Source organism: Homalodisca vitripennis, chromosome X (genome assembly GCF_021130785.1).
Source record: "Homalodisca vitripennis isolate AUS2020 chromosome X, UT_GWSS_2.1, whole genome shotgun sequence".
Lineage (NCBI taxonomy): Eukaryota > Metazoa > Arthropoda > Insecta > Hemiptera > Cicadellidae > Homalodisca > Homalodisca vitripennis.
This window is the reverse complement of record NC_060215.1, coordinates 149,308,395-149,321,436: the sequence shown is the minus strand read 5'-3', so window position 1 is coordinate 149,321,436 and position 13,042 is coordinate 149,308,395. Positions and strand designations below refer to the sequence as shown.

Genomic DNA, 13,042 nt, shown 5'->3' with positions numbered 1-13,042 from the left:
AGTACTTTTTTTCTAAGCAGGCTGCATTAAAACTAGTCAGAACAAGGCATTAACAATTGTAAAAAGCAATTAGAACAATGTACACACGTAGGTAAGAAAGAATTGAGAAACTGATAAGCATTAACACGTTCATGACAACAGCTTATTTCCAGACTTTTTTATTTGCCGTTGAATTTTTCTATAATAATTGCAAAAACTGTAATTTTTTAATGTTAAACATCTAAGTATAACAAGACTAGTATGTAGGCTTAGCAATTTTGCACAACACATTTTTTAAATATGTTTTTCAATGTTTCTCTGTGTACCCCAAAGCGTGTCTAAAGGATTAATTTATCTTAAAAATTAAGCAATCATGCACCCAATGAGGTAAACGATAGTCCGAGGTATCTATTTAAGCTCAGGATCAAATTTAACAAATGATCAAGAAAGGCAAACAATATAAATGCAGTAAGCAAATGCATATAGCAACGTGTACCCCATTGGGCACGATTGTAAATGTGTTAAGAGATCAAACTGGTGAAGAATTTTGGAGTTAAGCTAAATGTAATCAAAAAGAAATTTCAAATGCAAAATATTCCTAAAAATTTCTGAATGTAGATTCTAATTAACAAGTTTACTGTATTAGTAAAAATTGGAAAAATAGTAAAGAATTGGCTAAAGAAAAACACTTTCTCATTTTTATTTCAATTTAAAATACAACCTTCCAAAAAGCTGAAGTTCAAAGAAATAATCCAAGCAAATAAACAGATTAGGTATCATTTAATAAAATATAAGGAATAATTAGAATAGCTTAATGAGACAACATCACAATGAGTAAGCTTTAAACAGCTACAACTCCGAGTATTATGAAAAAAATTACATTTATTTTGTCCTGAAACTCTGAAATAATGTCATAAAAACAACTTGGGATTCGGCTAAGCAAAGCTGGTTGAATCAGTCAACCAGTCAGCTTACGCCAGAATCATACCAGAAAAACTGTGTAACCTCGTTCATGTTGCTGTGAATATTTTGTTGGTATCGTTGATGATAACGTTATTCTGAAATGTTGGTACTTTTGAGATTAGATTTGTAAAACTTGTGGAGAATAAAATGATGAGACTGTTTTTTTTCGTTTGGGTTGAAAACAACTTAAAATCCTATACAATAAATTAATAAATTTCACATTACAAAAATAATTACTCATTAGATTTTCTGAGTATAAGAAATTTACTTTGTTAAAATGTAATAAAATAATTTAGAATACTTGGAACTAAAAGTTAACAGAGTCTAGATAATTATAGATAGTTAAGATTCAAATAAGAGACTGTGCCATAAGTGTTTTGTAAACATCTGAGGTACTAACAGGGTCAGATCCAAGCTCTGGTATCTCTGCCTTGGAGATAAGTTCCTTCTCGATGGTGGTGATCACCTGGTGACCGGCAGTGATGGTGGACAGAAGAGCTCTCTGTGGTTCTGTCAGCACACTTGTCACCTGGCTTTGTTGCACCTGCGACACCAAACAATTGCAATGTTGTATTGGGAGAAGAGCCATCTATCGTTATAATCAGACCCTTAACTATCGTTAAATATTTTAATGGTTTTTAAATTTAGGTAAAGAGTAGAGTCCAAATATTCAACTGTCATCCTTGTTATAGTAAAAAATAAGCGGTTCAGCCAAGGCATTGGAAACACTGTTTTATACCAGTCTGTAGCATTGTGTGCATGTACTAACTCTATTTTAAGAAAATCAGACAAATCAAATTGGGACTCAATACAACACGATAACACCCTGGTGTAGGATGATGGTTACAGCTAGTTGGTAGCATATGGAATACTGACAACAACAAAAAGATGCCTATGGCGACAGGGAATAATTGCATGTGTTTACCGTAACCAAGGCCCTCCACCATATAGCTGAAGAGATGACAATGTTAGCAACAACGGTTGACAAACATTTTAAACTAATTCTTCATATTTATTTATATAATATTGAGGTAGGCATATATAATAAATAGTACAGAAAGTTGAACTACTTAATACAATACCAATTGGACTCTACTGTTTTATTCAGCCTATTCAAACATCAAAATGTTGATATTTTAGTGATGTATCAGATCCATATTTTGTTGATTCCGATCTTGGTCTGACTACCACTGAGAAATTTCCTATCTCATTTACCCTATTTGCTTATACTACATCTAGCTAAATAAATATCAGTATATGTCACAGAAAAACTACATTTGTTTTACAGCAATTTAAATTTTGTTGAAGGCTTACTTTAGGGTCTGTTTCAAAGTGAGCATACTATGACCAAACCATAACTAATATATCCAATAAAGATTATATTGGTGAATTTTAACGATGAAACACAATGCATAAAATAATCTTTAAATTAATATGTAATCCTAGCTTAATATACCCATATTTATTTAAATAATCATTTCTATTAATCAAAGATAAGCTTGTTAGATTTATTCAATAAAGTATATTTGTCACTGTGTATTCTCGTTTCAGTATAATTTTTGAAAACGAAATCAAAATAACACTACTTCACAAGGGAAAGTAAAGAACATTTTTTATTTTGGTCTTTTCCACTGATACTTGTCATAATACTGAACTTTCCTGATCAAAACGCAAAATAGCAAAAGAAAAAAAAGAGCGAAACCGAGAATTAAATTAAGGATCTGACACATCACTATTATAATGTTGTTTTACTTCAATGTTTTTTAAATCAACGAATTGCCTTAAGTACATTTAACCACCCAATGTTTAAATTACCAGAAGTTTAGTTTAAAAATGCATACATGGCAAAATTCAAAATTACATTAAACACTCTGTTATTACATAAACAAGCAAGATTAAAATAACACAGGTTCCTGTTAATATTATCTCATTTAATAAACGAATAATCCTCACAAATATGTATCATTGTGTTTTTGTAGCAGTTTTTTTTTAATCTTTATACTTTTTTATTGTTTGGACATATTTTCTAATGTATTTTCAAAGAATCATACTTACAATCATTATATTCACTTGAAACTCTTAAAAAAATCCAAACCAAATTAAAACTTCTATTCAAAAGAGAGATTTAATATTTTTTAACAAATTTACAAAAGATATTAAAATATGCTAAAACGTTCATCTATAAAAGGTAACATAAGGTTACACAGAATAAGATGTGTATTCACTTATAAATCATTTAAAGGTATAATTTTCCGTTTCTATAATATGTGCACTTCATTCCAATGATCAAAACATATAATAGAAACAATTTTGTTCGACCCTACTAAAATAAATCATTTGGTCGAAAATATAATTATGACCTCATGGTTTCCGACCGAAGTTGGTTTTGGAAGATAAAAATAAGACTGACTATGTCTGTACCTACTCTGCTCCACAGGAAGTTGTCATCTTCTGAAAGCAGCATGAAACAAATAGGAATGCGTAAGTATTCTAGCACATGAGAACACAACTGCACACTGCCATACCCCTCGGGACCTGTCTCCGATCCTGTGTGTTTTACATGTACAAGATCCCTAATCACAACAGCTGAGACCTTTACCCGCACTTATACCCAATTTACACAATCAAAGGAAACTGAAAAAATTACTCTTTCAAAGCTGAAAACAAAGAAAAAAAAGAAAATTGCTTCAGCTTGAACTTACGGTTGTAAATTGACCACTCCAGAAACTCTGCTTCTGATTTGCCATCACTGTAAGTTTGGTTTTGCTGTGTGCAAACATGATTTTATTAAATAAAAATTTTTAATGTAACTAATTTATTTTGAAGCGGGGAAAAATTTTTGTTATTATATTATTTTTAACAGGTTTGAAATTGTGGAGATTTAGTTTATTTGTATTTATGCAGTTATTTCTTGATGCTTACTAAGTTTCAACAACATGGTTTAGAAGTTGTTAAAAAATAGCGTAATGATATTAAAAATAGGGCAACGTTTGTATTAATTTCATATTTTTCGTACTGTAGTCTTGTAGTATAATTTTGATACTCTTGATAATGATGTGTGTATCTTCCGATATTATACTATAATCAGGATGTATGTCTTCTGAAATCTAATTAAAACGACGTAATATTTTTATATTTCCAGGGTCTTAACTTATGATTTTACTCTTACATACGTAAGTAAAAATACAAATTTTAAAAATATAACACAAAATTAAAAATTTCTTCGAAACCATACATTTTAAGTACTTAAGCCTTGTAGCCTTTGCTAAATATATTAATTAGATTTACAATACTTTTAATGAAAGAAAGGTTTCCTTTTATATAACTTTGTTTTATATCACACTCAAACAAACCATTCACATATTTTGTCTCTACAAAATTTGGACTCAAAAGGTCAAAATTGGATATTCTGACAAGTTAACTGAATAAAAAATTATTAAGTATTCGTATGTTAATCATTTCAATAACTTCAAAACAACAAGGACTTTCTATATTTATATAAAGTCATAATTTAATTAATTTTCTAATAATATTATATTAGTAAACCCTGTAGGTTCTCTTTTGGTGGTTTGTTTACATTTATTTGCGTTTAACTTTAATTCTTTGGTATCTCTAAGAATGTTAGCAAGAAAGCAGAAGTTTTTGTATGTCTAGTGTAGGTCCATATTGTAATTACTTGTCTTAGTTTGACTTTGAATGAACTAATCTAAAATCTTTGCCTGAAAGTTTGAATAAAAGATATCAAATTAAATACTGTTAGCAAGGTATATACGTAATGGAACAATGCAATATTTTACAAAAATATACTTTTCAAATGCAACAAATGGGTTTTAAGAAAATTAATAAATGGAATAACACTCTACATGGATCAAACTTTCTAAACTATATACACTTAATGTAGTATTGAGTATAATTCTTATGTATGGGTGGACAGATTAGACAATGATGATTTCCACATGCTTACAAACCATGCTTCTCTAATCAATACAATAAATAACTATGCAGCTACATATTGTGTCAGCATGTATTCACAAAAACAAAATTTAATCTAATGAAGGTCGCTAAGGGAATAATTGAAAAATAAAACAGGAATTCACTAAAAAAAGATATAATTTTTATCCCACGATCTATGTGTAAACGGTGGGTAGAATAACATCCACATGAACAGAACTGAAATTTCATCATTACTCTAAATTAGTTGATGTAGGACGTCAAAATTTTATTACGTTTAATGTATAAACCCATAAAAAATTGCTAAACTACAGAAATACTTTAAGATGTTCTAAAACAATTTGGTATTCAATTTGAGTACTCTGAAAAATCTTGTTGATTATTCAATACTAGTAAAGTATTTACTAAATGTTGTATGCTCGAATTACAAAAACGTGTTTTAAAACACCAGAAAATGATCAAAATAATATGATGAGAAAACGACAAAAGAACAAAGTATACGGGGTGGGTCCTCCAACAAAATGATGGAGTGACTGTAGTGGTGGGGGTGGGGCGGGCGGGGGTACAGCAGTGCACAGTGGTGGGGGCGGGGTGACAGCTTACCGTTGATGGCGAATGTGCAATGTTGATCTGGCCAGTGAGAGTAGTGAACTGAGCTCCACCCATGTGACCAGTTCCGTACGGCTTGGCACCTATAACACCACCTCTACACTACCACACTATATACACTGTACAAGCTCAGCCTCTTCATTCCTCCACTCTAATTATAGTATATTAAAGTCGGCTGAATTAACTTTGTCCTTAAAGAACAATGTTTAATTTTAAACGTTTTTACATTCTTACTTTTGATCAAAGCGTTTTTACGTTCTTACTTTTGATCAAAGCGTTTTCTGATTTTTCTACGATAAACTCTTAACAGTCCAATTCATAACAGATATCCAACTTACTTTGAGTTTTTTGTACAATGTATACCTTTATAAAATAGTTCAGCAAACAAAAATCAGTTTTGTAGGACAAACAATAACATTTAAGTAAAATGTTGCTCAGATATTCATGAATCATATAAAATGAAACATTAAGCAAAATTTTATCGTAATTAAATAAGTAGTAGAGTAAATAGTTTACAATTTAAAATTACCTTTTAGGGACAAATCCCAACATGACTGATAGTCCTACAGCTCTTAAAACTCTGAAATCGTTTTGACTTTTGGAACTCTGATTTGAATATTTAGATTTGACAGATTTGGTATTTAAGAATTTTTTATAACCACATCATTTATATCAAAGTTAAGAATTGCACCCTTCACTTTGTTAAGAGAGATATTCAGTTTTAAAAGAATCAATGCAACTGCGATTTTTGAAGTCAATAGCAAATAAAAATTTAAGACATACTTATAACAATTGTATTACTTTTATTAGAGTGTGAATACTAAAAATGAGTATTTATCGAATGGCAACAATAGTTGAAGTTGAGTTAAATATCATCCGTAGAGTCACACACATTATCACAAATATAAACATTTTCAACCTCTAATTTAATAATGTTTATAGACATGAGTTCTTTAAACTTTTTAGGACCAAGAGTTTTCAGATTTTCCATGTCAATAAAAGACTGCGCTGTTTTGTCCAAAATTATAACAGTTTTCAAAGAAAATTTTATCTTCAACATTAATAGAGGTATTAAAATTATTCGTAAAATCTATTTATTTGCATAAACTAAGACGCAATTTCAAAATAAATATTACGGGTTTTGCAGACAAAAATATTTTTACAAACATTAAATAAAACACTGTGCTGAAAACATCAGGTGCTTACATCAATAGATAACAGGTGAAATGGGTCAAAATTTGAACTGTGGTAATACGGACATTGGACTCTCAGCTTCATACAAACCTAGCATGATTGTTGACTTTTCCAGTTTTCTTTTCTGAGATTTCAAACAATTCACCTAATATTGATTTACTCAAATTTTGCAGACATTTAATGTGATAAAAAAAATTAAATTGTAGAAATAACTACAAAATTTCATGGTGGTAAAGTCTAAAACTTTAAATTTTGTAAATTTTACAATATAATTTTTGGATAACCTCTTTCTGAATATACTAATTCAAATCTTCAATATGATGTTACAGTAACCCTTAAAATATGATTCATAGCATTTTGTTTGAAACTATCTGACCAATTATCTTGCTGAACTATTATTTTAACAAATTAATACACCTAAATAGGTTATCTGAAGTACAAATTCTATATTCTCCACTACTACAACAAAATACAGTACATCCGCTCTAACATAGTTGAATGCTTATTGCCATAACAGCAAACAGGGTTCCACAAGCATTTTTAGCATGTGATTTCAAACTCGATCCAAAACTAAAATTGAATTTGTCCAGATTTTGACCCAAGTAAATAACCAAAACCAAACGTGGCCGATAATATTTCTTAATAAACATCAAAACAGTGCGTGTGCTTATTTCTCATGCTCCAGGCTGAATTATGCTTAGTGTCAACTTAAAACTATTGTATAACAATGTGATTGTTTAATTCAACTGGCAAACAATCACATTACATTTTGTTGACGAACTACACAAACGACTATGAAGAAATTTAACCCTTCGCTTAGTCTTTCCTTAAAATAGGGTTATGACTTTATGAGACTAGCAGCCATCATAATTTTACTTTAACAAAGACTAATTGAGGAGTTAAAGCTCTTAACGAGATGTTGCTAGATCGTGGGAAGGACCTTACTGCATTGTGTAGGAGTCTAGCGAACAGAATTACCTTAGGGCAGTGCTTAACGAAATGCAACGTGCTATGTACAACTTGTCAACACAACATTTTGTAAGACCAGATCATTTTTGGCATTAGTCTATAATCAAAGGAGACTGTTCTGGACTGTTTATATTCTTCAAGTATTCATGAATGATCACCAAGTGGTTTACAAGTGAACTTTCTGTACTGATAAGTGAACTTGTTAATTGCAATTAAAACAGTTTGATTTCAACTGATCTTATTTATTGATTCTGAGTGTTCATTCATCTAGTGGCTTAGTACATCAAAATATAAACCTAAACAATTTGTGTGGTTTCAAATAAGTACATATCGTTAACATTAGGGGTGTGTGAATAATGAAATTTGGCACAATTAATAAAAATCTAATTTTATATCTTCAAATCTAATAATGATTAGTTATTTAATGCAAATAGTGCACTGAAATAACTAACAGATATATTCAAATATTAGCTGTTTTCACTTTTGAAACAAGATGATTGGACGATGCACTACCAGCTGCTGTTTAAATTTGCGCACCACTTACATATCTAAATTTGTAAATCGTCAAAATAACAATAACTTTAATGTACTAGACAACTTGACAATACGAACAATAGACTTTATTTTCATATTCATCAAAGAACAGAGACAGTCGTCAACAAATCTTAAAAAGTATTAAGTTTAAAAACATTTTTGTTAACTTTTATTAGTAGGTGTTGATGGTCATAAATTCATTCTAGGGCTGTATACAGTCTTTTCAAACTAGCCACGTTGAACATTTTCCTCTTCAAAAACTTCGTGGGCCAAGGTTCTTATAGTTTCTCCTGGTAGCATGTTGTACTAAACCTGGCACAAACATGCATTAGGTTGGATCTTGGCGAATCAGAGATGATCTGTGGGGTGGCAGATTGAAAGTCATTGCCATGTCTTGTTTGGCGGTTCATGGATATCACACGGTTCCTCAAGCAGTTTTGTCTGATAGCCCAAGTTTAATATCTACCTCACGTAATGTAAATTAGGACAACCACTGTGAGTATGACCCACGTTCTTAAAAGCATCTCTTACAGGGCTTTCTTTGGAGGATTTAATATCAGCCCATGATTCGCACACTGGCACAGCCTTTCTGCATAACTACGGACGCCGCTGAAGGTTGGTGATAGAAGATGCCCCCCCAAAGCACTATTTCCATAGCGAACATGTGTCTCGAAAAGCGCCAAAAGTAAGCGATTCTAGTAGCTTTCTGGGTGTTCTGATATTGTGTTTAACTCTCTTTAAAGACAAAAAGAGCTGTGCTGAGTTTTGGAAACACATTTATGTCTAACAATGTTGTATTCCATGAGAGGACGATTGTCAATTGTGACACCCAAATGCTTTGCAGAGAGCACTTGTTATAGGTCCAGTGGCAAAGATACATAATCTTTATGTACTTCCCCATAAGATGCATTTGGTTTTGGATGCATTGAAAATCAAGTATTGTTGTTCAGGCAGGTTAGTGCTTAGCTTCTAGTTATAGGAATGTTGTAAGGTGTCATATTTCCAGTGCCTGCACCGATCTTGTTGTTTGTGACGAGAGGACAGTGTCAATCCGCGTATGACACATGGATAGCAGACCCCTTCCCCCATAGTGCTTCTTGGGAAGGTTCTCCAATGAAAAGCACAAACAGTACCCCCAAGGACCAAGGACATGATCCTTGAGGAAAACACCTCTTTTAATTTTCACATCGGTTACGATGATTTTCAACTCTGATATTTCACCTCAAAGTAACCTGTCTGATCCTCCACTATGTTCCTTCTACCTGCAGGTAACTTTCAAATAACTCGACTGACTATGTGCTGTACCCCTTGATGCCTGTAATAAGAGCTAAGTTTTAGTCAATTAATAATACTGTTGGTTAAGGCATTACGAAAAGCTTTGCTTAGATCTAGAAAAACACTACAAACATTTTTTCCCATCCTCAAGGGGTTGTCAATGAGGTGCATCAACCAAAATCAAGGAGGGCAACTGAGTGGTTTATCTTCCCTGATAATGAATGCCATGTTGTCTCTCTGGTAGGGGGTTGCGATTTTAATCTCCAGAATTGCTGTGGTGAGGACGTGTCAGTATTGTCCTTTTTCCATGACTTTTGACACTGTAGATATGAATTAAAGAGATGGGCCTGAAATTCTGCACTTCCTTTTTAATTACCTTGTTTGTGCAGAGGGTACACTTTGGAAGTTTTTAGATTTCTCGGACATCTTACCCTGGGTCTAGGGTATTTGTTTATACAATACTGGCGATTGGTATGCAAAACTTCATTTTCTGGCAGACACTTTATAATATTTTTGAACTTTATCCCATCTTACGCCAGTCGGATGTTTTGGATTTCATAGAAGAAAATAACTTTCAGTACCTCCTCTGATGTTACCAATTGGAATTCGTTGAGTGCTGTTTCCGTCATGATCTTCTTGGGCCTCTCCTCGATCACTGATGTTCTGGGAGAATTTGTTTATTTGGTCAGAATTATTCCTCCCGCTGTTTAGTCGCAAAGAATTCATTGAAGTATTCTGCAATTTCTTTTCTGGTCTTAAACTGTATTACCATTGATTATTCAAGCTGGCCCAGAATGGTTTCTGAGTCCTTTTTTTTAGCGCTTTCACTTTCACTCGTTTGACACATCTCCCATACAGCCTTACTTTTGTTTACTTGACTCAAGCTATTTTTCTTTGTTAATCCTCACTTTGTTTTTTTGAGTATTCGGCAGCTATATTCATATTCCTTCTTCTTTTGAAAAAGCTTAAATATTTGTCCTCTTCCTTTTTGCTGAGTGCACATTTTCATTAGCTCTTATGAAAGTCTGCTCGCAGTTTCATCTACTTCTGTGTTGTTAAAGCGTTATGTTTTCTTTTGTTAATTCTTGATTTTTTTAAGGGGGCATGTGATGTATAGTGCTGTTGTAAATTTGTACTTAATGAAAAAAACTGAGTATGCCTCTTCTACTGTAGGTGCTGACTCAACTCGTTTCCCAGGAAGTTTAATGACAAGGAGGTTTGATAGGTGTTGAAGAGATTGTGAAAGTATGAAAATCAGTTCAGGTCATGTTATATAGGTCTTTTTGTTTCACAGTCTACTTCAAGTTTGCAGAGCTGTCCTGAATGATCAGTAAGCGGAGGTATATGAGATAACATCAACGTTATCCATCCCCCAAGTCCAGATCACGGTGCCTACTAACATCTATTGAAGTGTACGCAGGTGGTGGAGGTTATTCTTGGGTTGGGGGGCAGAGGAATTCCTTGTTATGGTTGAAAGTGGCAAGCATTTCCACCTTACTGCAGTTTTTTCTCTTGTGATTGTGTCCGACTATCACACGTTAAGGTCCCCCAGAATACAAATTTCCATTGTTGGTTATTTAGAAATTTCTTTCCAGCCACCTTGAGTTCATATGTGTAAGGGCCATCATCAAAGTGAGGCAGAGTGTGGTCTGTAAACACCCAGCACATAATAAGGTTTCCTTTTTAGCTTAGATGTTTTTTTATATTCATGCAATTTCAACATAATACTCAATACTGTGTTTTTCTGTGAGGATACGTTTAAACTTCATTAGCGAGGTTGTCTTGCTCTGAATATAGCCTGTGCCCACTTTGAGATGATTTTTCTCTACAGAAGCAGCAACCAGAAACATAGTAGTCAAGCAAACCATTGGTTTGGAGTATTAGGGAATGTAGACCATGCTCAGTTAGTACAACTTATATGTGGCTTGTTTATGTATAGAAAGTGGTTTAATCTATCCACTCTTGTTGCTCAGTCTGTCCAATGGTTTTGGTGAAAGATTACTTAATTTATTTTTTGTTTTTGGTTGTGAGAGGCTGTTTATGTGTATGGTTTTTTTTTTTGTCACGTTTCTGTTCTAAAAAAAATTATCAGCACTAATTTGAGATGTTGGAGAGCTTTTTGAGTGCAAACCTGGGAGCCACCCCAGGGATCATCATTGTACTGATGTGTCATGTTAAGAGATAAACTTGTTGTAGACATTATGTGTAGTTTGTATTCATCATATGTATCGGTTTTTTTAAAAAAACTCACATCATATACGTTTCACCTACCTTTCGAACCTTTGCTAGTGCTTTTATTGTCAATCAATAAATACTCATAAACATGAAAAAATTGGAAAAGTGCCAACTACATCTCAATAACCAGCGAGAGGAGTTTATTCTGTTTGAATTTTTTAATTCCCAAAAACAAACTCTATTTGTAATCTAGAGTAAACACTCTAAGCAACAGCTTGTTCAACACGATCGTCAGAACTAAGGACTAAGGACAAAAAAACTTCTTACGATTCAAAACCGAGGTTTTGCCGGATAAAGTAACAGATGTTTTGACTCTAGATTAAAATTTAGGTTTTGTCTCTGAGAGGCAAAAATAGCAAATGAAAAATGAAAATTTATCAACTGGAATAATGAGTGAAGGCCGATTGAGGACACACGGTTGAAAAAATTTTTAAAGATGACTCTGTACCCAAGTTCATAAATGAGGACCACTCAGTGACCTAGTTTTTGTTGACTGATGAATAGTGATGAAAATAGGGGAAAAAATTTCTCATCAATAATATTCTTCATTTACCACATTTGCTAAAATTTTTTGGGGAAAACACTTCTCCGCCCTAAATTTCCACGGAATTTGAGTGTGCATGAAAAACATGTTGTGAGAGAAGCTCAGATACTACCGTAGTTTGTGCTTGGTGCGGTGCTGCATGTGAAAGGGAGCAAATGTACACAGAAAAAGTAATTGAAAAGCGTCATTGTATTATAAGTGCCTCAAGTTTTTAAAGAATCATTTGAAAAATGTTAAGGGCCACTCGTCATAGCCAATTATGTGGAAAATGTGGTTTAAAGCAATAAATACATTTCAATCACATCGAGTAATAATATTTTGGTTAGGCTTTATTCCGTTAATTTTGAAAATTTCTAAACATTATGTTACTTTGTGAATAATCCTCTTAATTTGATCATATTCCAATAATCCTATACTGAATAATAACTTTCTTCTTGAATCCAATAAAATAAAGAAATGCTATTCATACTCAATTTGAAATTAAAAATTCTCACACACCCCTAGTTAATATTATATTTTGATTCAAGTTAGATTTTGCTTTCTATGAATTCCTTAATTATGAATAGTGTTATAAAAGTAATAAATTGAGTTTAGTGTATACCATCGGTTGCTCTCATGACAGCCGGTTTAGCCACAGACTCTGTGTTGACCTTGGCGATTCTACTGCTCTCGTGCTGTAGGAAGGTGGCTCTGAAACAGAAGTCTCTAATCAATCTTTGTGTCATCACTTTTGAACCAGTTTTAAGTTCAGAATTTTCAGTATCACATTCTCTTTTCTTGAAAACTGCA

General features: G+C 32.7%; 1 protein-coding gene across 2 annotated transcripts in view; it reads right to left on the bottom strand.

The window, feature by feature from the left end:
* LOC124369999 (talin-2) overlaps positions 1-13,042 on the bottom strand; it is a 142,469-nt gene that overhangs the window by 57,436 nt on the left and 71,991 nt on the right. For both annotated transcript variants that reach the window (XM_046828262.1, XM_046828261.1), the window contains exons 11-13: positions 12,855-12,943; positions 5,497-5,585; positions 1,343-1,486 (exon numbers count right to left, since the gene is read on the bottom strand). In XM_046828262.1, the coding sequence (XP_046684218.1) occupies positions 1,343-1,486; positions 5,497-5,585; positions 12,855-12,943 (322 nt within the window). The remainder of the gene's footprint in view (positions 1-1,342; positions 1,487-5,496; positions 5,586-12,854; positions 12,944-13,042) is intronic.